General features: G+C 41.1%; 1 protein-coding gene across 2 annotated transcripts; it reads left to right on the forward strand.

Moving 5' to 3' along the window:
• On the forward strand, positions 1-26,236 carry sntg1 (syntrophin, gamma 1). Of its 2 annotated transcripts, none has more exons than XM_084545881.1 (17): positions 1-419; positions 3,074-3,208; positions 7,195-7,251; positions 7,438-7,495; positions 7,587-7,630; positions 7,992-8,033; positions 8,353-8,455; positions 9,012-9,094; positions 9,414-9,544; positions 10,917-11,046; positions 17,220-17,258; positions 19,363-19,479; positions 21,366-21,437; positions 21,953-22,105; positions 22,280-22,420; positions 25,427-25,537; positions 25,661-26,236. In XM_084545881.1, the coding sequence occupies exons 1-17, from the start codon at positions 393-395 to the stop codon at positions 25,841-25,843; spliced, it is 1,626 nt and encodes a 541-aa protein (XP_084402007.1). In that variant the 5' UTR covers positions 1-392; the 3' UTR covers positions 25,844-26,236. The 2 variants fall into 2 exon arrangements, with proteins under 2 accessions (XP_084402007.1, XP_084402008.1); XM_084545882.1 differs by having other exon boundaries at positions 22,280-22,372.
• Positions 26,237-27,046: the final 810 nt, after the last annotated feature.

Consider the following 27,046-nt stretch of genomic DNA (forward strand, 5'->3'; position numbering starts at 1 on the left):
CTCCTTTAGTTTTTTTAGTGGCTGTGACACTGACAAGATTCCCCGCGTTAGCTCAGTTCATGTCTGAGAGCACTTGATTGGATATTGAAACATTTATTAGGATACCTGGGTTCTCACCTTAGCTAATGAATTATTCATTAACGCTTAATGGTCTCTCCTGAGATTGCTCAATTGAAGAAGCTTATTTTCAATGAAAAAAATCTATTTCTCTCGGTTGTCCGTATAAGAGACGCAGGGCTATAATGAAAACAGACCTCCTGCTAACAATGCTGGCTTAAATCTGCTGTGTGGTTTTGCTGCAGCGAGCCGGTCGTGTCATTAAGCATTTGTCTCCACTGCCTAACTCAGTCTTGTTTTTCTCCATTGCAGTATCCCTCACTGCGTAGTAGCACATGGATTTCAAGACTTCAAATGAAGAGGTTGGTAGGATTTAATCAATGTAACAACTCGCCCATGATTATAGAAAGTGGCCAGGGCATTTTCAGGCAGTAGAGGAAAAAAAAAGCATTAAACTTCGCAGTTTATCTGAGAGACTGTGGCTGGAACGGCCGTGTAGCACAAAGCACCTACACTAAATCTAGGTTCTGTGCAAAACATAATGCCTCCCTTTTAAATTAATCTATTGCACAAATGGATTATTTGATGACTTTCTGAGCTCAAGTTGCCTGACATCCTGAGCAACAAGCGAAGACGCTGACGGATCTACGCAGAGCTGTGGCCTACGCCGTTGTAAACATTTATAGTGGACAGCATCATTCTTGAAGTAGAGGGCAGATAAGCTGTGTTGAGTTTGTCTGTGTGCTTCACACAATGGTGTTTAGATCTGAGCGGCTCATGTGGGAGCTCAAAGTAATGAATGTTTTTGTTGTTTCTTCATTCCCATTTGATGTTTTTGATTTGATGTTTCTTGGCTCATAAGGACAGTGTTCTTTCAATTGAATGCAGTGATCTGTAATTATGCTGCTGAATCGCTAGTTGCCAGCTAGTCAGAGCTGTTGAGTTTGGGCCTGTTCAGACCTTGCATTAAGATCCGATTGTAAGTGACCAGCTTTAGGTAAGTTTTTGGAGACCTCTCCAAATGTATCCCCAGATCCAATCTCAGTTTCATACTCTGTATGCAAATAAATCCTGACATCATCTGGGGCGCAGTTACAGCTACAGGGACAGAATATTTTAAAAGGCTCACATTATTAATGAACAGACATCACTCATGGTGCGTTTTCCTTTTCAGGCCATCATTTATAATAACGGTTGTATATTTTTTTTCTGAATGAATGAGGCTAAACACCGCTGGCACAGGAGCACCCCTGTTGAGTATAGGCGGTCTTTAATGCGACTCAGGACGCATTGCATTCACACTAACAAGGGAATGCGGACACATGCGAGCCAGAGCACCTCCAAATGTGGTCAGAGATCAGATCTCTCAAATGCGATATCAGTGCATCTTCTGGCTGTTCACACCCGTCTTTTACATGATCGTATAGCCCAGATCGGATCTTAATGGAAGGTCTGAACAGGCCCTTCCTCTGTGTAATTCAAACAATAGTCTCCATGTTGAAACTGGATCTAATAAATGTTGAACAACAGCTGCTTTCATTGAAAGGACTGTGCGAGGCATTTCGGACCAAACACAGTGAAAGAAGAAGTGTTTATGTAAAAGATCGATTAGAAAAGCAATAAAATATCATACAGTAATTAATCAATAACTACAAACGAGTGGGTCGTCCGAGTCAGACAAATAATCATTAATAGTAACAGTTAGCCAGCACTAAACTGGCATCAGTGAATTTCATCTTCAACCGGCCGATACAGATCTAGAGCTATTGGTTTATAACCTATACACAGAATATATACAAATATTATGAGTGAGCTGCTTTTGCTTTCAGTCATGAGTTATGAATTTCCTTTCTCTTTTAACCTGGATTTTACTTTCATTTCATGAAATTACATGACATGCTTGAAGTTCTCCTTAAGCCGCTGGACTAAACCATTTAACACGTCAGAAAAGCAGAAGAAACAAACTTAATTTCACCCTCTGTAAGGGTCCTCGTTTTCTGCATGCGCCTCTTGATTATTCAGGCCAAGTGAAGCAACAGACAAACAGAAAATCTGATAAGCGATAAGGCTTATTATTTGCATTGCAAGCGCCACAGCAGAACAAACAACACTCAGTCACCTGAGACGCTGCCTGACCCGGCTAATATACAGGCACTACTGACCTCATTTTGCTCGGCTAATGAGTCGCGCACAGACACGCATTACTTCAAATAACGTGAATTAATGCCTCCCTCATTTCATTTCTCACGCTGCAGCTGCAGGCGGAGGCTCAGTTCTTCCCATTCCTCATTACGGGTGAAAGATAATATGCTCCATAAACTGACTTTGATTCAAGTATGACCTGCAGTTTTCAGAGATTCTCTCTCTAAGAATAGCAGCTGGCTGTCTTGTTAACTGATGAGTGGCGTATCCCGGGTGACAAGGATGCTGACACTGGTGGCTTTCTTCTATTAGCAGTCTCGTCAGGTGAAGGTGCTTCTTTTATTAAGACCTTTTTAAGTCAAGGACAGGAGGGGCATCACAATTAGCCGGGGAGGAGGACGGATACGCAGAATGCAAATTTATGCAGATTAGCGTGTTTTAAACGGATCATTGGAAACACACACAGTCCCCCACGCTCGTCTCTGTGTAGAGCAGGGAAATTCAAATGTAGAGCTTGATTTGAGCCACTTAATTTCACAGCTTCTTAATTTGTCATAATTTTCATCAAGCTTACACTGTGATGATACAATTTGGGTTAAAACAAAGCATGCAGAGGGCACAACACGTATCTGCTTCTTCGAGAGTTTCTCGTTGTCTCGATGTGTGTTTATTGAGAGTGATGAATATGGTTATTGGTTCCAACATTAGCATTAACAAGAACTGTAGTAAGGGAAGATAATAGACAACCAAAACTCTGCTTCCTAATTTCCATGTTCATCCTGCAAGGAGTATTCTCAATGGCATTTCATTTCATGGCCAGTTAATTTAGTCATGCAGGGATGATGAATGATTGTATCTCTCTGACTGTTTGCAGACAAAGACTGGGATTTATTTGATGCAAGAAGGTAATGAGGAGCCGTTTAATATTCGACTACACTTGGCCAAAGATATTCTGACCATTCAAGAACAAGATGTCATCTGTGTGTCAGGAGAGCCTTTTTATTCAAGTGTAAGTAACCCAGTCGTTGTCATAATTACCACCGACGCGCCACACTTCACTGAAATCAGTATACAGCACTGTGCAATAATGAAGGTTACAACACAGAGATACAGTGAACACACTCTGCGTTTATGTTAATCTGTTCCTCATAAATCAAATGCTGTCATTAAATCGTGATTCGCCCGCTGGATCTCGGCGTATTGAGTTTAACATTCAAATCTCACTTGTTAGCACGTCTGACAACTTTTCCTTCACATTATTAAATGCACAGTTTCTCTCTCGAGTCCATGACCTTTCCCGTAATGGCGTTATTAATACAATAACATTTTACTGGGTAAAAAGAAAAACCCTTCGAAGACAAATGGAGGTCCGTGTCTTCGGAAACATAGTTAATCAATGAAAAGGGCAAACACAAGCAAATGTGTTAGTGTGTCGTGACATCAGAGTGTGGACTTTTTAGCCTCGGTGACTAAGTCCAGATAAACATTTACATTTAATTTAAGAAATGATTGCATCCCTGCATTTCGTCAGCACTAAATTAATTAGAAATTAGTGCTTCTTTATCAGTTTGACAGCATGTGAACTGCAAATACTCACAGCACAGCCAAATACAGAAACGCAATGCAAGCACCACAAACAACAACAACAGAAATGTTCACAGAGGACACTGAAAAGAAATAAATCTGATAAACATTTTGCTTATTAATGGCCAATTCAAATAATCTGACAAAATACATAATTCGCATTCGATCCTTTTAGTGATCATCAAGTCATAAAGCTTTGAGCAACAAGCACGGCCCAGCCAGGTTCATCCATCTTTTGAAACGTTTCTATTGTTGACGGCGTGACTTGGACTACATTTATGTATTTGGTTGTGTTGTGAATCTGATGGAGACCTTTTTGTAATTTGCAGTGCGTTGAGCTCTCTTGGCCAACCTGAGACCTGTTAACAAACTTAACCCTTTATATGGCACATCATTGACATACTGGGAAATTCTAAATTTCAACCCCAGAGTGTTATTGTAGGGCACAGGAAGGACTTTTCTACTTTTGTGACATTTTGGAGAAAACATGGAGAAAATCAAAGTCAATGAAGCTATCATCTATGGTTCCTTGCCTTTGAGCGGTAAATAAATGTAAACATGTACTTAGACCACAGGAACAGAAGTGCTGATTCAGGCACATTATCATTAGACAACATTAGGACACTTCTTCATGGTACCTAATAAAGCAGTTACGCTCAGGATTCATGCAGAGGTGGACCTTGCAGACCACATTTGACCCTGATTTGGCCTGAGAATATTTGCTGATTGGCTGGGAGGAAACCACATGCTTCTAAACCTCACTGAGAGGCATTTAAAATTTGTGCTGAAGTTAACACATATGGTTCTTTGCCCCATAAAGTGTTAAAATAAGAAAATGTATCACAAAATCCATCTTGCACTGGCCCTCCAGTTTATTATTGTCGTTCTCTTGTCTTTCTTTCTGTGTGGATTTACAGACACATTATTTAACTTTCTTTTTTCCCCTCAGTCAGTGATTACTGTAATTGTCCCACGTGTTTTTAATTTGACACTTTGACGTGGTTGTCTAAACCCGTGGCTCTAAATTTAAGATGCTCTCACTTTCTATTTTAATTTTGACACCTGATGAATCCATGCACATTTTCATAAATTACTCTTTCTCTTGCATAATTTGTAGTTTGCTTCTTCCCAGGCCGACGCAATTAGACGACGCAAAATTTGAGCTTTTACAAACAGCTGGTGTTAAAAAATCTGGCCTCCCTTAATTTTACCTTGAAAGCGTCTGAATAATGTTGGAAGTTGGAGGTTGTTGCAAGTGAATGATTGATAGCATTGATCGCCACACACGCGCAGCGAGATGAAGGCTAGTTTGTGTCCGTTGAAATTAAAACACACCGCACGTCTGTTCACTAGCACCTGATGCTTCGTTCGCCAGATGTTTCTGACTATCCTGTCTTAGTTTCCTGTAATACAATCCACTGATCGGTCCCAGCACCTAGAGATCGCCATAAATCCAAGTGTTCAAAAAACCTCACTACGTATACCCCGCCCACAGACAACTAAGCAAAGTGTTATATCCAAAAAGGTTAATGGGGAACTACTGTTTTTTACAACCTGGACCTTATTTCTGGCATAAAATACGATCGTTTACTCACCCATATAACTTTTGTGTAATTTGTAGTCAGTCGGGAGATATTTAGATCTGCGTATATCCATATAGTGGGAGTGACTGGGGCACTGGGGTCGGTAGATTGACCTACAGACACCGGATGATGTCACACCCCAGATGATGATAACAGGTAGCTCCGAACTCAATGGGGAATAGCACTAGCGTACGATAACAAAATATTGGTGAAATTAACGAGTTTCGCGGCAGATAATGCGTTATTTAGAGGCTGTGTTTCGGTGCCCAAGTCACTGCCACTATATGGATATACGCAGCTCTAAATATCTCCCGACTGACTACAAATTACACAAAAGTTATATGGGTGAGTAAACGATCGTATTTTATGCCAGAAATAAGGTCCAGGTTGTAAAAAACAGCAGTTACCCTTTAAAGGAAAAACATTTAAACTCCAACACCTCACCAGCCCTTCAGAACTGAAGAAGCTACATGGATGAAATATCTTCAAGAAAATCTACAAGTCTACTCATTTTAACGTGTTTGGATATACCACGACCTGGATGACTGAGAACCTTCATAGACTGTATTGCCACGCACTTTTAGACAAGCACCCTTTGACTAGTGCAGGAGTGTGATTGGACATCGAGGAAACTTGCAGACTACAGGAACCACCTACGTTTCAACCTAAGATGCAGGCAACATGAGATAATTCCCACCAGCCTACGCCTAGGCTCCACAGTGAAGGGCCACAACCTTCATTTTTTTTTTGCAAACACAGCACAACAATTCACACAAATCTGAAGAACCGACACGAGAGAAAAAAGGACGACCACACCATACAGCAGGACGTCCAGGAGAAGTGGGTGAAGAACCTGTCTGACAGGGAGTTCCCTCAGATGGAGAAACGTGTCTTAGCCATGTGACTGAACTTTGCTGCCGCAGAATCTGCCGCCATTCAGGCAAAGGAGGCCCTAGCGTCACTACAAAGAGACAGGGACGTCACGATCTTAGCAGCCTACAAAGGAAGAGGAACAGTGGGTTTGAATACAGCAGATTACCGCAATCTTCTCATTGACACGGCTACATGCTGAAGTGAGATCCAAGCAACACCTACGTGACGAAAATAGTGAACCACCTACCACAATATGAAAAGGAGAAAGTGATTTGCAGACATCTTTACTACCGGTTATAACCTGAGGAAGCCGCTGTGTATTTATGGACTCCCCAAATAGACAAGGAAGGAGCCCCACTCAGACCCATCGCCAGCAGCATAAACTCTGTCACACCAGTAAAGCGAGTCTCTGATGAGAAACACCTACAGATGTTTTTATTTAAACCTCAACTCCCCACCAGTCCTTTAGAGTCGAAGATGAAACTTTTCTCTTTTTGGATATGCTGTGACCTGGATGACTGAGAACCTTCACAGACATAAGCAAAGTGTTTAAGTGTTTATGTTCAAGAAAATGTGTTAGTGTTATTAGCGGTGACAGATTCACACCCTGAGTCTGACGGTTGTTAGCGTTCAATGGCATCCACGCCATGGCGATGACGTGTCGTTAAAAGAAAAAAGGGAGAGAACTTTTTAATAAAACTGCCGTCTCTGGGTCACGAAATGTGCAAATGAATCTCTGATCTTAAGTGACGTTATTTCCAGCGTAGTCACAACATTTTACGAAACACATCTCAGTCGACGTTCAATCAAAGCTTACTTATTGTGTTGGCATGCTGCAGAAAACACTGCACTCAAAGATACAGTGCTGTTAATTTACACTTGCACAAATGCACATCAGAAAGAAACACGAATGTAGAAGTAAATTTTTTAACTCATCTCTTCTCTCTTTGTTCAGGAGAGGACTGTAACGATCAGGAGGCAGACGATTGGAGGGTTTGGCCTGAGCATCAAGGTAATTTAGATCCCGGCTGATTAGGCTCGCTCCTTTCCGACTTCTTTAAATGAAGTCTGACCGAGTGTTATTGATCATCTCCTTGTCAACCTGCGACAACGGCGTCATCTCAATGACTCGCTGTCACTCTTAAGCGCGTCTTGCCTGCCTTGTTGTGATCCCCTTCGGTTTGACTTGTCTCCTCAGGGTGGAGCGGAGCATAAAATCCCTGTTGTGATATCAAAAATATCAAAAGAACAAAAAGGTACGATGTCGGTTTTGGAAAGGTTTTGAACACATTTCATTCTGCTGCTCTAATTCGTCTTTTTATTGAAGGGTTTTTATTTTGTTTCCAGCTGAACTCTCTGGGTTGCTTTTTATTGGTGACGGCATCCTCCAGGTAAAATGGCCCTTTAATGTCAGAATTATACATTCTGTAGCTTTAATATTTCATGTGTCCACAGAACCGTTGAATAATTATGATAATTATGTATCCCCATAGGCATAAAAGGTCTCTCATTTGTTACGTGTATTTCAGCCAGTCTCCTCTCACTCATGTGATTCAGAGGAAACCTTCGCAACCCAACCAAAAGACGCTCTGTGTTCATGGCAACTGTAGATGTGTCTCTCCTGTTTACAGTTACCAGCACAGATGCCATAACAATTATTGTGCTTGCCTCGTTAATCATTTTGAAGATAGAGCTACAGTGATGTGATGCCAGCAATATTATTCAAGGTAACCGTGTTACTGTTGTTTTCAGATAAATGGAATAAACGTCAGAAGCTATCGCCACGAGGAAGTGGTAAGCTGTCAGCTCATATCTCATAGTTTCCTACACTGAAACAATTCCTTCAACAGCTTATCCTGTGTCACTTTATGATTTGTATCTTTTTGACACGTAAAGACAATTTTTCTCTTTCATTTCCTCCTTAAAATCAACTGTAGGAAATGCATTGCAGTTAGGAGCATGAAACCTGCAGCCCGTGTAAACGCCTTATCTTGGATTTCCATTCTTAGCTAAGACACTGACGCTCCATGTTTCATCACAGCAAGCAATCAGCAGAAAACCTGGCGGTTTACGGCTCGTGCTTTAAAAATACTCTCCTGTTTTTGCCTTCTAGGTCCAGGTTTTGAGAAACGCTGGAGAAGAAGTGACTCTCACGGTCTCTTTTCTAAAGAAGACTCCAGCGTTTTTGAAACTGCCCCTGTGTGAGGACTGCACATGTAAGAAAGCTCTTTAGGTCTAAGTACATAATCGACATTACTGCTGTGAAAAATAATTAGCCAAGAGTATTTTTAACTGGTGTTCGTTTCTGACCAAATTTAGTTGTCCTGGAAACTATAAACTTGAGTCACTCCGAGAAAAAACAAAAAGAAAAGCTCAGTTTGTTAGACTTAGAGTAAAAAGAGAGAAGACAGAAGGAAAGAACAAACTTCACAAAAGATGCTCACGAATAAACTGAGAGATTTGACTCCGCTTATTGTGGAGCAGTTGATTGCTCTTGCATGAGAGAGCTTCAGCCCGTCATCAGACATGAAAGCATTTATTAAATCCTTTCATATGCGTATATAGGCCAGGTTGACTGGCCATTCAGCCAGTCAGCTGAATACAAATTGGCACAGAGCAGGAGCCCACAATGGAGCAGAACAAAGTAACATTCTTTTGTTGATGGCTCTGATTCAGTGCAGTGGGAGGCCTTGGAATAGATGGAGGTGTTTCTCCAAATCTGGATGATGATGATTTATTGGTGCTTTTTTGTGCTCCTGGTGTACTTTTCAGGCATCCCCAGCGACCAGAGTAGTGGGACCTCCTCTCCGCTGTGTGATAGCGGCCTCCACTTGAACTACCATCCTAACAACACGGTACTTTTTCATTAACCTCTTCTTTGACTGACTGATCCAATAACTGTCCTCGTGTAACCTGCAGCCGCGTTCCCAGTGCCAGAAAGTTGTTTCCATGCAACTGTCACTGCTCGCTGATAACCACGATGCTCTATCTTTATCTTTTGAGGAGGGTGAATCAGCTTTAATCTGCAGCTTGTGCTCGCCTGGTCTGCCTGTGCATCTGCAACAACAGCAGCTGCAGTGGCAGCAGGACTCAGGCTCTTGACATGTGAAACGTTTGAAATGTGCGAGGTGGGAAACGAGCAGCTCCTCTAAATTGTGTTTCACACCTCTGCAGGACACGCTGTCCTGCTCGTCCTGGCCCACATCCCCAGGGCTTCGCTTTGAGAAGAGATGGGTGGACCTGCGCCTTATTCCTCTGCTACACTCGCGCCTGTCGCAGTACATTCCCGGCTCTGACGTCTGCAGGTGAGCTGAGGGACTTCATCTTAAAGTGTCAGCGGTGTCACTTGCAGAGCTGGTTTCTCCCTTTAAGTGGATGGTAGTGCTGCGATCTCTTACTTTTTTAAATGCTTGGGGATTTTCAAATGGAGCACACTGCTCCATCTTTAAATAGGCCACTGTGCAGAATATCCACTGAAACACAGGCCTCTTTCACACATAACTTGTTTGTCTTGGTTAAAATTCACTAATTTGTCTGGTTAGCACGATGTGATTGGGCAAGTTACCAGATATTTTTTGGTTCAAAGCAGACAAAATATCTGCTCCAAAATGGAGAAGCCACGGTATTTTTTATACTGGACCTGTTGTTTTAGTGCGAACCGAAAAACTGGACTACAAATACATCTATCTGCACTTGTGAACTGCCGAAGATACGAAGCCACATAATCAATCTTTACTGATCTAGGTATTTGTGTAAATCAGAAAATCGGATCAATTTAAACTGCCTCCTGTTGAGTTGCGTTTCTTCCGTGTACTTTGTCCGTTCGTGAAGTCAGTTAAAAAGCAATCCCACAATAATTATCTCAGAACAGATTCATTCTGACCTGCTTCGTTCGTCATTATTCATAACATTCAGTCGATGTTTTCAGGCTAGTAATGCTCATAATTAGTTATTTCTGCTCAAGCTCTTGGTGCCAGCAGAGCACATAAATATACACATAAGAAGCATTAAAGCGTGGACTGACCTGCTCTCAATTACGCAGGGTTTTTTTTTTTGGTTTTTTTTCCAGTGGAGTGACAGCAATAAAAAAGACCTGTCAGTCTGTGTGACTTCATATTTACTCCTCTTGGTTCCTTTATTAAAAATCTGCTTGAACAGGGACAAGAACCAAAACACAACGTTGCATCATTTCCCCGCTGGGTTGAGATATATTTTCTGTGCATGTGCTACAGAACTGGTCTGCCTGTTTGACATAAGAATCCATTAAGCTGTCAATAAATGCATTTCCATTATTGCCGCACTGTAGATGATAGAAACTGTAATCTTGTGGATTGAACATTAATGGGCCGCAGTTGTGGTTTGGCCCATTTTTGGTCATAACAGAACATTGCACACACCCTTATGTTGCAGACATTGCTTGTGAGGCCAGGAATTAAATTTGATTAAAATTAAATTTGAGCATCTTTCAGTCTTTGCTCAGTTGTCCAAGGTTTCAGATTTGTTTGCGAAATTTTTTTCTAATTTCCAGCTTGATTTTGTGAAATTAAACGTAATAATGTTTTATGACAGAGCTTTGACCACCTGAAAAAAGAAGCAGGAAGTGACACGTTGTTTTGCAAGAAAGGCCTCTTCAAATGTTGTCCGTAATCTTTATGTTTTTTTTCTCTATTCTTTCAGGAAAAATGCTTTCCAGGTCATAGCCGTGGACGGAGTGTGCAGTGGAGTCATACAGTTCCCCACTGCTGAAGACTGCTTGGACTGGCTTCAGGCAATAGCGAGCAACATTTCAAATCTCACCAAGCACAATGTGAGTAAGGAACAATAACAGTCGTTAGCTCTCGTGGTCCCCCATGTAAACCAGCGCGATATTTTGTACACTTGTAATTTGATTGTCTAACAGTCCCTTTGCAAATGTCATGACATTAAGTACTGTAGACACATACTAATGCGCCTCCACACTAAAGTACATTCTTATTTCTGAGTGCCTGAGGTCACACAACAACAGTCACATTGTGCTGCTCTTATTCCCCCCAAGGTAACCCCACGCACATGTATTATCTATAATTCATCACGGACTATTGTAACGACACGAAGAGGCAGCACGATACAAAGAAGTAGCGATGTTGCATTCCTACTTTTGTTGTGAACATATTTGTTTCCAGCTCTTGCTCAGCTGAAGTGAAAGAAACAAAGCGTGTTCTTGTGTTTCCAGATGAGTGACGATGCTCAGCGGGGGTGCAAAATACAAATACTGCTCGGAAGCTCCATCGTTTTTTGCAAAATATGAGGGAAAAGTGTCTCATTTAGACGTGTTAAACAGTGTGTTTAGGTGTGTTTTCCTTTCTTTTCTGTGTTTATTTTTACCTGTTTCCAGGCATTTTTAAGCTGCAGTCTAGAAAGAGATAAGTCTGTGAATATGACATGGCGTGAGTGGCACTGACAAACAGAGATTTGTAATTATCGTGTGTCCCTTGGTGTGGATGTGTGTGTGTGTGTGAGCCATGTCTGTGTGTGTGAGAGTCTTGGGGGAATAATGGAGTCCTGGTTAATTGGAGTGGACGAAGTACTAAACATAACACTGATGACTCACTCCCACAATGTGGAGAATATATTCTTCTCTCTGTCCTTGGCATTTACTGAGGTGTGTGAGTGAGCTAGAGGGATTTAGGATGTATAGATTACTGCTGAAATCAAACACGTCTTTACCTCTTACTTGTGTTTTTTAAGCATTTTTATCTCATTTGATATGTTTTCTGTCCAAGGTCGGTTTATTATCGAGTTATTTACTATGCAAATGGCCTACAATGTCATAAGCATTTATATTTGCGCTGGTGGGTTGGCATCATTCTGAAATGTTGCTGCTAAAATGCTGGTCAGCTGTTGAGTTTCTCTGCGTAGGAGTGACTGCCACCGTTTTGAACAACTGCTACTTTTACTGAAAGCACTGGGAAACCGGCCGAGCCTTTCCCTATTAGGGAGGCGGCCTTGTATGTTATGTGTGTGTGATATGAGCTTGAGAGTTGTGACATGGGAAATTTTCTTGCATAAAAAAGTGTATCACTGCCTGGTAGAAAGTGGTGATATTGTTTTATGTTAGGGTGTTGTCATACATATATTTCATTCCATTTCAGAGAGCAATTAATACAATATTTTTTCAATGTTGCGTTTAACCTTGGTTGGGATCGTGTTCACAGGGAAAACGAGACAAAATTCTTTAAACCGGAATTAGTGTTTTTTTTATAACCTGGACCTTATTTCTGGCATAAAATACGATCGTTTACTCACCCATATAACTTTGGTGTCATTTGGAGTCATTTGGATGCTATTTAGATCCGCGTACATCCATAAAGTGGGAGTGACTGGGGCACCGCAACGCAGTGGGGTATAGCACTAACGTATGATAACAAAATATTGGATGAAATGAAGGAGTTTCGTGGCGGATCATGCGTTATTTACAGTAGAGGCTGCGTTGCGGTGCCCCAGTCACTCCCACTACATGGATATACGAGGATCTAAATATCTTCCGAACGACTCCAAATGACGCCAAAGTTATATGGGCGAGTAAACGATCATATTTTATGCCAGAAATAAGGTCCAGGTTGTAAAAAACAGTAATTCCCCTTTAACGCCTTCAATGCTATGTTCATGCTAGGGTTGCAAAATTCCGGGAATTTTCAAAGTTGGAAACTTTCCATGGGAATTAACGGGAATATATGGGAATTAACGGGAATTAACGGGAATTAACGGGAATATATGGGAATAAACAGGAATAAATAAGAAATTTACAAAATTGAAGGTTGGCCCTTAACAGGGAACTTAAATGTAGTTGGGGGGAATATATTGTAGCATAGTCTTGGCTAAAACAACCAGATTTAATGCAAGTACACTCCTCAATCACATGCACACAGCACTGCTTACTGCAGGGCTATTGAGGCCACGCCCCCTACATGCACTGTGCATTCCTCCATCACATGCACAGGTGATTTCTTGAAGCCTGGAGGCCACACTTTTGAGCTCAAAGCACAAGACTATTGAAGCCACACATTTGAGCCCGCGGACTATATAAAGTCAAGTAAGTTTTGATAATATCATGGGGTAAATATATTTGATCTATAACGTTATTAATGTTTAACTTGCAAATATTAAATAAAAATGTATTAATACAGTAGCTAACTATCTGGTAAGTTAGGTGCTAAATGAAAGCTATTTTTGAAATGTCATGTTTTTGTATTATTTTGCATGGATGTCTGCTTATGACAAAAAATATTTACATTTATGTTTGGATATGATACAGTTTGTTTAAATTACCCCCAATTTCCAGTTAATTCCCATAAATTCCCAATAATTCCCATAATTCCCATGGAAAGTTTTTAATTTGGAATATTTCCAAAATTCCCCAGTTTAACTTCCCATGGAAAGTTTCTGGAAATTTACCGGAAATTTTCCACCCCTTTGCAACCCTAGTTCTTGCTAACAGTCTTGTCGTTAGTCATAATTTCAGGTGTGGTCACTGGCATTGATTGCTATTCTATGGTTCTTTATTTGAACAACATGCTCCGTTTGACCAATCATTTAGGCTTCGTGTTGAAAAAATGTATGTACAAACGACTAGAAGGCGCATTGTGGACACCAGACACCTCTGTTGGATGTGCACTCTTCCGAAGACACGTCAGGTAAACTACTTGGTTGTATGACGATTAGCTAGTCGTATCAGTCCGTGGGTAACGTGTTTTCACACTGAAAACTAACTGCACCAGAGAGCGATTAGGATCGGGCTGAGACCGCCCTCTCCAACCTGGCTCAGCTCGGTTCATTTGTTCCAGAAATAAATGTGATTGCTGTGTTCACACCAGCCCAGACAAACCGACCCGAGGGTTGTGCTCTCACATCTTCAGAACAACGACCTGGGCGTGAACGCGCCCTTAGTGCCAAGCATCTTACTACACGCGTTGCACTTTATTGTTGAGCAGTGGAGTAAAATAAAAGGCCCTGATTCACAGGAGCTTCACAACAGTGTCTTTCCCTCTTTTCCCCTCCTCACTCTGGAGTTTATCTGGACATTAAAGTCATTACCAGTAACAAGCCATCCTAGCCTGAAAGTGTGTTATAAAACATAAAAAAAGCTGCTCTGCAAGGCTGTACTTACGCACAGTGGTGTTTTTTGCCACTTGCTGACGTCACCATGCTAACACTCAGGTTCGATGTTTAATTTGCTCAACAATTAAATTTTTTATCTTGAGGACAAATTACAGTACGGTTTCACCAAAGTGATTACAGTCTGTCCTGAGAGGACCATAAATATCAGACTAAAATGGAAGGTCAAGTCATCAGATAGTGTCAACTTGTGCTGGCGCTATAAAGCAAACGTTATTAAAATGCATCATCTGGGGATCACTAATCTGTCCAAAATGTATTGGTAATCCATCTAACAGCTGTTGAGATATTTTAGTGTAGAGCAAAGCAGTCGATCAGCTCATTGACCAACATTTCAAACGTTTAGAGTCATGCAGTTAGTGTGACTGAACACTAATATAAAATATAAGAACTGTTTTATTCCCTTGGCGATGTTTCAACTACATTCTGTGAGGTAGAGTGATTTCAGAAATCAGGATTCAATCCAACATATTGTCTATTTCAGAATTTCATATTTTTACTCCTCATTTAACTTTTCTCTGAACTCATTTTTCCTTTTTGTTTATATGATGTGTTACTTGGCTCTGTGATTTCATCTTGGTTTAATTTCACCGCTACAAAACCAACGACACTTTAGGGACAAATCAACTGATTTATTGATTGATACTGATTGATATCCAGCACCCCACGAAGGCCTCAAGAAACACTAATCTGTAAAACTAGAGAAGGGATTTGGGGGTTTTATATCAAATATTTATAGATACAGTAGGTGTTAAAAAATCTTTATTAAACTGGACCTCTTGCAAAAGAGGCACAGCTGACCAAAATAGCCCTTAAAATGTATTACTTTGGAGAGTAGGGTCATCTTTTACCTGCAGAGAAGTGTCAGTACCTTCTTGGTTATCTGTCTAATGTTTAAAGAGTCATCTGTTTGTCGAGGAAAATCATTCGTCATGGGAAAAATGCTTCCATTTCTCTGAGTAATGACGGAGGAAATCCACTCTGCTCTCTGCGCTCCACAAATTCCCATAAAGGGCTCAGTGATGTTCAGGTCTGCTGACCGGGGAGGCCATCCCGGTGTTCATGAAACCACCCTTGAGTTTGTTTACCGGAGCATTTGAATGCATCATTGAAATGAGCATGGAGACATTATGGAAGAGAGTATTGGCTCCATCGCTCCTGAATACTCCCACTTCTCAGCTGCATAGCAGAGCAGCAGATATTGTAGGCTGAAGTCTTGCAGTCGTCTCCTTCCCTCATGAGATTGTGAATCAAATCAGATGTACTGTTTGGAAATTAGGTTAAATTATGACTCATTGCTAATGATTCAGGGCTTTTTTTCTTTCTGAAGGCGTGCTGCTGCATACACCAGGGTATGTGTCTTTGTGTCTTGACCTTGGATACATGTCTTGATCACTGCTCTGCTTTAACTTTCCAACTTTCTCCAGCTGTGAAAACTTGCTGTGATTTGTTCTCAGAGGTGCTGATGTTTAAATTTAGAGCAGTTTAGCTGTCTGCTAAACAGCACGACTTGGTGAATGTAGCAGTGGAAGAACACAGGAAGACATAAAGCCAAAATTATTAGTAGAATTATCTAAGTAACGTTGAAAGAGGGGGTCAAATAAAGCGTATAGGCACATTAGAACTTGACAAAACAAGACATTGAATATTAGCAGTGAAAAAGACTAAAGAAAGGCGTGTGTAAATCTCTGTATGCATGCTTTAATACACCGATCAGCCACAACATTATGACCACTGACAGGAGAAGTAAATAACATTGACCATCTTGTGATAATTCAGTGTTCTGTTGGGAAACTTTTGGACCTGGCATTCATTCGTGTGGATGTTACTTAGACATGTACCACCCACCTAGACCATGATCTGGATCCTGGATGAATTGCCACTGATGGTACGGCACGTTTTTTTAATTAAATAGGCTTTTTAAGAAGTTGTGCTTATATGTATTATTAAGAAATTTAGATATTTGTACTTCAAGACGGCATAAAACTGTGATCAGGTGCAGTACTTGTAGAATTAGTGCAGTACTTTCCACACACACAGATTCCAACCACAGTTTCTCTGTTATTATATTCTTATTTGTAAGGTCCATGATTATTATTATTTTTTTTTTAATGTGAAGAACTGGAATTAAATCTTCTCCTGGTTTGTGTTGAAGCTGGATCGACCAGCAGTCTGAGCAGCCCACAGCTAAAACTGAACAAACCCACTGTCACTGCTCCCATACTTGTCAACCCAGCTCACATCTTCACAGTTATCAGTCTGTTTCCTTTTGCAGTTCCTCCTTTGACAAAAAAAAAATCTATATATATATTTTTTTTTTCCTGTGGATCCAAACTACATCATTTCACAATAAGCCGCTGCGACTTGTCCTCGCCTCTATAGGATAACGGGATCGAGACTGGACGGCTTAATTTGGTGTTGAGCTCTTAAGAAAGAGAGTTATATTGATAGTGTAGTGTGGATTAGGAGCGAATGATACCTGTGATCTGAGCAGAATGTTTTAATTTAAAGCCTGACTGCTCTCTCAGTAGTTTCCCTGCTTTTATTACCACACAGAGAATGGATTTTTTTAAATGGGTTTTTTTTAGGAAGAGCCTTCGGGTCTTTGTGGAAATGACTCTGTCTATCTCATTTTGAAATTTGCATGCATTGAAATAAATGAAGCATCTCCGGCAGGATTCCTTCAGCGCTGCAGTTAATATGTTCGCATGAATGCAGTGATTCATGTTCTTTGAAGGACTGTCACTGTGATTGCGAGGAAAACGTGTTTTAACTTTCTCAGGAGATGTATTAATGAAGTACTGACGTTCTCGTTACATTTAACAGGTTAAGAAGATCAACCGAAATTTTCCAGTCAACCAGCAGGTGAGATGTTTTCCTCATTCAGCAGCTGATGCCATGTTAATGATTTAGATCTACAGTTTGTTTTGATTTGTGTATTTCATCCTAATCTTAAAAATCAGGAGTAAATCCAACCAGTCCAGTCGTCAGTCAGAGAAAGGACACAGCCCTATCTTGCCAACTATTGCAACAAAAGGAGAGAGTTTGCATCATTAAAGTCCGTCCACTGAGAGATGATCAGAAAACAACTTAAGTGCCTTCAGTCAGCTAACTGGCAGCGTCGTCTTTCGGCCTAGTGAGCGCCGCTGTGATGCTCCTCTTTGTTGCTGCGTCTCAAAAACATCTGAATTCACTTGACATTTCATTTAAAAAAATTAAAACAGCATGAGGCGCGCCTGTCCCCAATCTTTCACACGCTTGTTTCCCATATCTGTCAAAAAAGTCAAAACAGAAAAGCAAACTAACATTTTACTTCTGCAATCAAACCGTGACTTTAATGAGCAACGGCGACGGTGTGACGCACTTGACGTCTGAAATGTTGCCTCAGAACATCTGCATTGGGAGATTTGCTTTTTGTTTTGAATACTAATCTCTGAACATTTTGCTTTGGACTGAGTGAAGTGACGAGAAAAAAGTTCACGTTACGTAAGTTTAATGAATTCTTAAAGTCTTTTACAGTTAGTCCTCAGCAGATGTACTTATCAACAAAGTGTGTATTTGTCTGAAGATAATGAGGGATTAACAAAACACACAGTATTGTAAAACTTAAAGACATTAACCTTTTTATCCATCTTGTCCCAGGTGGGGTTAAAGTATTTATTAACTTATAAATGCTTCACTAAAATATATGATAAATAGATTTAATAAAATAATGTACTGTTATTTTAGTTTATTCTAACTGTAAATAGCTGATTAACCTTTAATGGAGGCGCAACAACAGTTTTGACCTGGTAATAGTTTATGCTAACTAAGGCACCTTTCACACTGATAGCTAAACAGGAAATACCTCTGGGTGTGTCTTCAATAGTGAATTGATTTATCGTGTGGTATTATTGCAATTTTTGCGTTTTTTTGTGTGACATCGTTGATACTTTGACTTCAAGTGTTTAATCTCCTGCAAAAACAAAAACAGACATCAAGTTATGTTACATCAAGTTATGTTACATCGAGTTAGTGCAGGATGAGTCATCAACTTTTGAAAATCTTGTTTTTTTTTTTAGGTAATCATAAGCCATAAAATACTATTAAAAATTAATTACTATTGAGCCAGATAGTGGCTTATCAGTGACAGTATCATTTAAAAACTCTGAATTAGATTTCATAGAAGAGACTTTAAAAAGTTTGCCTTGCCAAAGTAATAAAAATCTTGTTATTATCGGCACATCTAAAGCTGATAGATTAACACTGTCGTGTTCAAAAATCAGCCTTGTGATAGACTGGCGACCTGTTCAGGGTGTACCCCGCCTCTCGGCCGATGACAGATGGGGTAGCCTCCAGCCCCCCCGCGACCCTTCACAGGACAAGCAGTTACAGAAGATGAATGAATGAATGTTCAAAAATCCCAGTGTAAAACTCAACATCTTTCATGAAGTTTATGCATCAGGCCGTTTCTTCGTCGATACTAATAACTTCATGGAGTCTCTGGCTACTGGTCCTGGCCAAGAAACAGTCCTGCTAATAAGACCCCATAAAACAGAAAGAAATGGGCATGTAAAGTTAATTTTGGAAAGACTGTGATTGTTCGGACTTAATTTTTGTTGATTAAAGGTTTCATTAATTTTAATGGATCAGCCTCGTCTCTCCCCCAATGAACATGGTCGGTATTTACAGTGCAATAGGAGACTCTACAGGCAGAGACTGATAACTGAGCAACTAGGCTGAAAGTATCTTTTTTTCCATCTTTATTTGCACATATAAAGTATATTAAACTCTCGTAAAACCTGTAATCTTTTTCTGCCTTTTAAATATGACTGTATCCCCTCCAAAGGCCAACATGGTGATAAAAATAGGGGCTACTTTATTAAGTCTCTGAATGGACTATCTGGTTTCCCAAAACTGTACAATGACAACTATACAATCAGTTGACTTTACTGAAAATTTTAAGCAATCTCTTTTTACCTTTTGATAGATTATCTACATGGGCTGGGTCGACGAGAAGGAGCAGGACTCCGTTCAGGACCGAATGTATTCACCAAAGTTCCTCGCTTTGAGGGGTTCCTCACTCTTCAAGTTTTCAGCGCCTCCTGTAAGTTTACACTTGATCTTCTTCTTCTTCTTCTTGCCACATCTTATAACAACTTCCCCTTTGAGCCAACCAACTTGACGTCGGGGATTTTTCATTTGATGCTAATGCATTGTTGAGGCAGAAAATGCTTTCCTGTTGGGAGAAAGGGAAGCGGCTCAGTCATAATCATTTGTGCCGCATTGATCTCCCACTTGATTGATGGTGATCATTATATCTGTTTACATTCTGCCAGCCACTTAGGTAATTATGACAAGAGGGATAAGCTGTCGATGGAACGGGAGATGGGAAGAGATTGATAGATAACTGAAATTGCCTGCTCAACTTGAATGTGCTGATATAAATGGAAAATGCTAATGTGAGTGCACGGTGGAATATAGGAGCCTGGGTATTCAGAAGTCGAGACAAGACGCCTCTTTATTATTCAAGACTAGTTACCGTCATGAATATTTCTCTTCACGTGGAAAGATGACAGTCGAAATTAGCAACCGTTTGGCAGTAATTGATCACGTGATCAGACCACGCCCCGCCGAACAGCTAGCCACACTGTAGCTTGGCAACAGTTGCTAAGCATGGCCTGTCAACATCCCACGGCAGTATAGATGAGGTTGGCGACATGTCATGTAGAGGTGGCTCGCTTCAACACGCGCCCTCTTTCGGGGAAAACAATCCCCTGTGTTGAAACGGTAGCAACAGTGGAAAGGCTTGTTGAAAGTCTTTCAAGAAGAGTTGCACAAAAAAATCCCCAAATCTTTCATCTTTGTGCTTTCATTTGCCAGTGCCGTTTGCTTAACGTGAAAACAAAATACATTTTTAATCGACCCTCCACACGATAAGCAGATAATGAATGAATAATATTTCATATTAACACACGTACTGTGTCAGTAGCACAGATTCTTGTCAGTTACAGCCAATATTGCCAGACTGTGACCATGGCAGCTAGACCAGGACTGAAAAGTAAAGTATATCACTGGCAATTTGTTCACCTGGAGTCTCACTAAGATAAAAATAGATGTGTCGGAGCAGGACACCTCCGGTCGTTGAGTGGTATTATTGCACCGGCTTCATAGTGGGAACATGATTGAAGAAGGATAAATGAAGCTCCTATACATCTTGCACATTCTGTGGCAGGCAGAGTGGACTTGTATTTCCTTGACAGGGTTTCTGTTATAAGCTAATTTTGTTCTGGCGGTTTTGTTTTGTTGAAGTCTAAGGCGAGTGCTGTTTGTTTTACCACCAATTCAGGGTGCAGTTGTGTTTTAAACCAAAGCTGGTGTAGCCCTAACTTAGATTTGCAGGTATATAAAGTGTCATCTCTTATTAACAAAAAACACAAAAGCAAAACTGATACAAACTGATAAGAAATAACTTGCCTTAATGTTAGCTGTTAGCCAACATTAGCATCAGCTACTTAGCCTACTACCAAAGTAAGACATTGCATTTCTTACGGATGCAAATGGCTAAAGCTACTGTTTTTTACAACCTGGACTTTATTTCTGGCATAAAATACGATCATTTACTTACCCATATAACTTTGGTGTTATTTGTAGTCATTCAGGAGATATTTAGATCTGCGTATATCCATATAGTGGGAGTGGATGGGGCACCGAAACGCAGCCTCTAAATAACGCATTATCTGCTATATGGATATATGCAGATCTAAATATCTCCCGAACAAAATGACACAAAAGTTATATGGGTGAGTAAACAATGGTAGTTTATGCCAGAAATAAGGTCCAGGTTGTAAAACACGGTAGTTCCCCTTTAAGGTTAAAAGGTTATACAACAGAAATGTGATGTGAACGTCTTCTTTTCTGCTTTACTTCGTTCTTTCTCTCCAACAAAGTCATTCTTCAAAATCAAACAGGACATTTTTGTGACATTTTCAGGTGACAACATGGGACTGGACCAGAGCAGAGAAAAGCTTTACTGTGTATGAGATAATGTGCAAGATTTTAAAGGTATGACATTCTTCTTCTTGTCCTTCTCATTATTATTATTTTATTGCCTGAGCTTTAGGAGAAGCCTCACTCACACTGGATACGCAGACAGCATATAAAGCATGTAAAGCAGCACAGTTGAATCCGGGGAAGGCACTTATATAACTCATTTATTTATTTGCATGTGTTCTTCTCCTATCCGACAGAGACACTCAAGGTTTAGATTTCATTTTCGCACTCGGGCGCAGGTTCGAGGTCACTTTGAAAGTCGTCCTGAGAATTAATCTGCATCTATTTATGTGGACGCTCGTTATGGTAAACTTAAATCATACAGATTCAGTCGGATACAGGTTGACCTTACTCTGCCGTTACACCGTGCTGTCTTGGTTACATAAGGCTTCGAGAACATACATTACAGTAAGACGTCTCTATTAAAAACATTAGTCATAAGCTACAGGTTACTGCATTGCTGCTGGCTTATCTTATCCCATACATCCCATACGTACCCGATCAGCAGCTGTACTGTGCTATCCTAGGACAATGACCTTCTGGACAAGAGGAGGCACTGCTTCAGCGTCCAGACGGAGAGCGGGGAGGACATGTTCTTCAGCGTGGAGCTGGAGTGCGAGCTGCTCATCTGGGAAAAGGCTTTTCAGATGGCCACTTTCCTGGAGGTGGAGAGGATACAGGTCTGCAGACGTGCAGGGCATTGTGATGACTTCAATCTAGCCACGTGGTTCTGGCTCAGCTGTTTAAGCATAGAGATTGATCAGGCTCACGTGGCCTTTTTCATCAGAGCAAATGAGGATTTCGTGTCTTTGTGTAGCTCTTGTGGGTAACATCTCGCTCTCCTGTTTTTGTAGTGTAAAACGTACGCCTGCATCATGGAGAGCCACCTTATGGGACTCACGATTGACTTCAGTATGGGCTTTGTGTGCTTTGATGCTGCTTCCAAGGTAAGGACAGGACACTCCTTCATCATCAATACAAATATGGAAATACAGGTCCTTATGTATAATACAAAGTTGTCCACAGTGTGATGAAACTAACTGTGACACCTCAGCTTCCGCTTTTCTTTTTTTGGTGCTGTTAACTTATTCAGCGCTGTGTGCATTTTGGGAGTATGAGCACATTTGTTTTGACGGGCCGGTTCCCCCCAGCGCAAACCTCTCACTCCCGCCTGCAGTTCATCTTGGCCTTTCCCCAAGTCTCAGTGCCATGCAGGCTACTCCACTGGTGCACATTATGTGGATGAGCAGGACACAAGCGCTGCCATATTGTTCTCTAAGATTTTGGCCCTAATTCCTGCGATGTGAAGCAAAACTGTCCCCCAAGGATGATGAACATGCTGCCAGAGCATTGTTTATCGAGGAAAAATGCACAAAACACAATCCATATGTAAACGGGCAATTGCAGACAATATACAGGGTGGGATTACTCCATAATTAAACTCCGCTGTTGGCAAATTTTAAACGCAATGCTAGTTACAGTCGGAAACAGCAGAAATACAACTGCTTGACAAGCAGAGCTGTAGTCTGCTGGTTCAGGACCCGGCGAGATGTTCCACCAGGTCTCTAGTTTTTATCAGAAGCAGTTTCTACAAATCTCTGCAGAACAAGGACGACACTATGAAGACACGTAATGCACATTTATTTATAATATTAAAGCGCATAAATCACAGCACAGGCAGCTGCCTGCAAGACTTTCTGTGTGGTGTAAGCTCATCTGTGACTCTTCCTTAAACGGCCAGATAAATGGGTAAATATTAAAAGCACTCTGCTCTGTAAATGAAGACATAAAACATCTGAAGCAAAACACTTTATACATCAAATGATGGTCAGAAGCACTCAGTTGGTGTTTAGAGGGTCCATTTTCTAATGAAAGATGTGACACCTGAGAGCTGAATTGAAATAACAGTAAACAATCCAAGGAGAGAAACGGCGAACGAACATGAGGGCATTGATTCAGAACTGACTATTGCCTGCAATAGAAAGGGCATGAGAAAATCATCTGGCTATAAGGAGGATGTGAGTCATCTTATTTTGATCCACAACAGACAATCATGCTGTAAAATGAATTATTCAGCTCTGGCCAAACTCAGATTTAGCTCCTATAGTCACGCCTCCCGACAACTGGCGGAGAAATCCGGTCCGGCTCTTGCTCAGTACAGAGGTTGGCAGATTATCTGGTAATGTGAGAGTTTTACAGATCCATGTTTGACATTTAGCATTTAAAATCTGGATGATTTCTATGGCGGCCAAAACATAAGCGAATTAGGAAAATTTCTTTAATCAGTTTGAAAACACACAAGCTTCAAATACAACACAACCGAATACAGAAATGCGGTGCAAGTAGCGCAAACGACCGCTGAAATGTTTCTAGGGGACCCCAAAAAAGTGATGGACCAGGCTGTAACGGCTCATTGTTCAAAGGTTAATGACTTTTGGAGCTGCTGATCCTTGGGAACATTACTGTTGTCGTTTGCGCTACTTGTATTGCTGATGAAGACGTCTTCTCTTTTAGTTTGTTTCTATCTGCGTGTGGCTTCTTTAAGTTGCAGTACGTCAAACTAGTTTACAGCACAACAGTACTTTAGCAACTCTCACTAAGAGAAGTTTCTCATCCACTCTGGTTTAGCCTGTTGCCTTGTTTTGTGTAACTGCAAAGTCTCATGAAGTTGCGACGAGTTCTTCTTCTTCTTTCGGTTTGATTGGTTGTTGGAAAACCAGCTTGCAGTTGCCACCTGAAGTGTGGAGCATGAGAACGCAAGTTGTTGCGCAGCAGTCTCCCATTTTGATATGCCAGGATGGTCTACGTAACATCCTGTAGTGTGTGTGGCTCAGCTATTTTCAAAACCAGTAGTGTGTGCAAGTCTGAGAGTAGAGAGAAGAATATCTGTGAAGTTTTTTTCTTCCTGAAATGTGTGATGCAACCTGATTTTAAAATTGAGCAGGATTATAAAGCCTCCTATAGTCTGAGCACAGCTTTTGGAAATGTTATGGAAAAATACACCATTTCTGTTTAGATTTTAGGTTTACTTCCTGGTTATTTGTTCTTAGTCAATTCAAACCTGAATGTACACCAATCAGCCACAACATTAAAACCACTGACAGGAGAAGAACGTTGACCATTTTGTGACAATTCAATGTTCTGCTGGGAAACTTCTGGACCTGGCATTCATTCGTGTGGATGTTACTTAGACATGTAGCACCCACCTAGACCAGACCAGGCACCCCCACCCCATAGCAATGACACTCCTTGATGGCAGCAGCCATCCCCAGCAGGATGCAGCCTGACACAGACACACACACAAAAACGGTTTAGGAACAAGTCAGAAAAACATGAAGAACAGCACAAGGTGTTGACCTGGCCTCCAAATTCACTAGATCCCAAAGTGATCAATTATCTGTGGGATGATCCACAGAGGCCCTTCCCCTCAACCCATAGGACCCAAAGGGTCAACATTCTGTTACCAGACACAACAGGACACCCTCAGAAGGCCCATGTCCATTGTCTGATGAGTCACAACTGTTTTGGAGGCACTAGGGAGACCTACACAATATTAGGAAGGTGGTTTTAATGTTATGCCTGATCGGTGCATAATAGAACTGTAGTGAGCGCAGCAGAGTTTGCACAGTTGAGCAGCGACTCACAGATATTCATATTGTTAAGCGTGGTGATGTGTCTACCTGGAAGTCTGGAAGCTGACTCACTGTGCAGGTTTTGTTTATGCAGCTCAGGCCTAATTCAATCACTGAAGCTCTGTTATTTCAGGTGGAATTGCCGCGGCTGGTTAAATTTCCCAGTGGCAAAAATAACACGTTTATATCTCACAACAGCCCGTATCTAGTTGATCTGCCGACATGCCCCATTTCTCACTGGATCCGTGTGGATTTTTAACATGAATTATTCATGAAACGGTGACACAGAGAAAAGTCCACAAATTGGGTGGCAGTAAAGGAAGATATACAGTTGTGTTCCAGTTACATTCATACCGTCGTTTATTTCAGGCCGTGCTGTGGCGATACAAGTTCTCCCAACTGAAAGGGTCGTCCGACGACGGAAAAAGCAAGATCAAGTTTTTATTCCAAAATCAAGACTCCAAATCAATTGAAGCTAAGGTAATTAAATTTGACTGTGTGAGCGCTGCATGTGAAAAGATCAGTCGACGTGATTTTCAAAGCAACAAGGTTTTGGAAAATGAATTACTCGTATTGCTCGTATTGATCTGTTTCCTCTTTCAGGAGCTGGAGTTCTCAAACCTCTTCGCGGTGCTTCACTGTATTCACGCTTTTTTCGCTGCCAAAGTTGCTTGTCTGGACCCGATGTTTGTGGAGAGCCAAGGCACCGCGACTACCACAGGGATCCCTTCTCTGTCCGGCCTCTCGTGCAATTCACAGACACCCAAGTTGAAGTACACCACCTGACAGGCGCTGCTCTCACCGGACAACGCTGCACTTAATCATGAACGTGGCCTACGGTGGTGGACGGGAGGAGTTCAAACTACGACGTTATGAGGAACAACAGGAATAAGGAATACACTCAATAACTTCAGATTTCTGGAACGACTCTTGACCTAAGCCTCCTTCACAGACTCCTTCAAGACTCGATGGACGCACAAAAAAAAAAAGCGCGATTCAGAAATGTTTTTAAGTGATTTTGTCTTTCTCTTGAACCTCAGAAATCCTTATAGTCAAGACGTCACAAAGAAAAATGCAGTTCTTTTCCCGATAGTAGTCTGTTTTTCTATGTAATTTTATTCAAGATCTGGAGATAAAGTAAAAAACAGATCTTAGCCTTTTTTCCTCCACTTCAGGACGGTACACTTGAACTTCTGCAGCGACGTGTTGTTATGACACTTTCTTTTTGCGTGTGGGTGTGTGTTTTTTTTTTGTTTTTTTTTTATAAGTGAAAATTTTTATACATAACTCAATCTGCAGTTAAATGTATTTTCCTCTGATTAGATTCCGACTAAAAGCAAAACATCAATCTGGCCTAAAAAGGGAATTTGACTAGATTTAATTACGTTTAATTGTGTTTTGTGGAAGCATTGGTGGATGAAAGAGATGAGTTAGGTCTTTAGTTTTTATTTCTTAATATCACAATTTGACTTAAACATACTCATGCACATGTCTATTTCCTGGATTACCGGACAGAGCAGTTGTGGAAGTGTGGTTTTTATCGTGTGAATGAATGTTCACCATCAACACAATCTGGCAAAAGAAACACCTTCCATGATGTTTATAGGACTTCATTGATTTTCCGTAGCTGCTTGTCCTCCCCAGCTGTCATTGGGCGAGAGGTGGGGTTTACCGTGGCCAGTCTATCGCACCCACGGCCAATTTAGAATCACCAGTTAACCTAATGAGCATGTCTTTGGACGGTGGGAGGAAACCGGAGTACCTGGAGAGAACATGCAGGCTGCACACAGGGGCGGGGGGGACCAGTTGGCAGGAGGTATCGAACCCAGAACCTTCTTGCTGTGAGGCATCAGTGCTAACCGCCACATCACCGTGCCGCCCCGCTTATAGATTTTTTTTTTTTTTCCCAAATTTGAATCTGTAAATAAACACTGACATTCAAATGAACTCAAAGAATTATGAATTATGGTGATTACTTGAGGGATTACT

The sequence above is a fragment of the Chelon labrosus genome (assembly GCF_963514085.1).
Source record: "Chelon labrosus genome assembly, chromosome: 6".
NCBI lineage: Eukaryota > Metazoa > Chordata > Actinopteri > Mugiliformes > Mugilidae > Chelon > Chelon labrosus.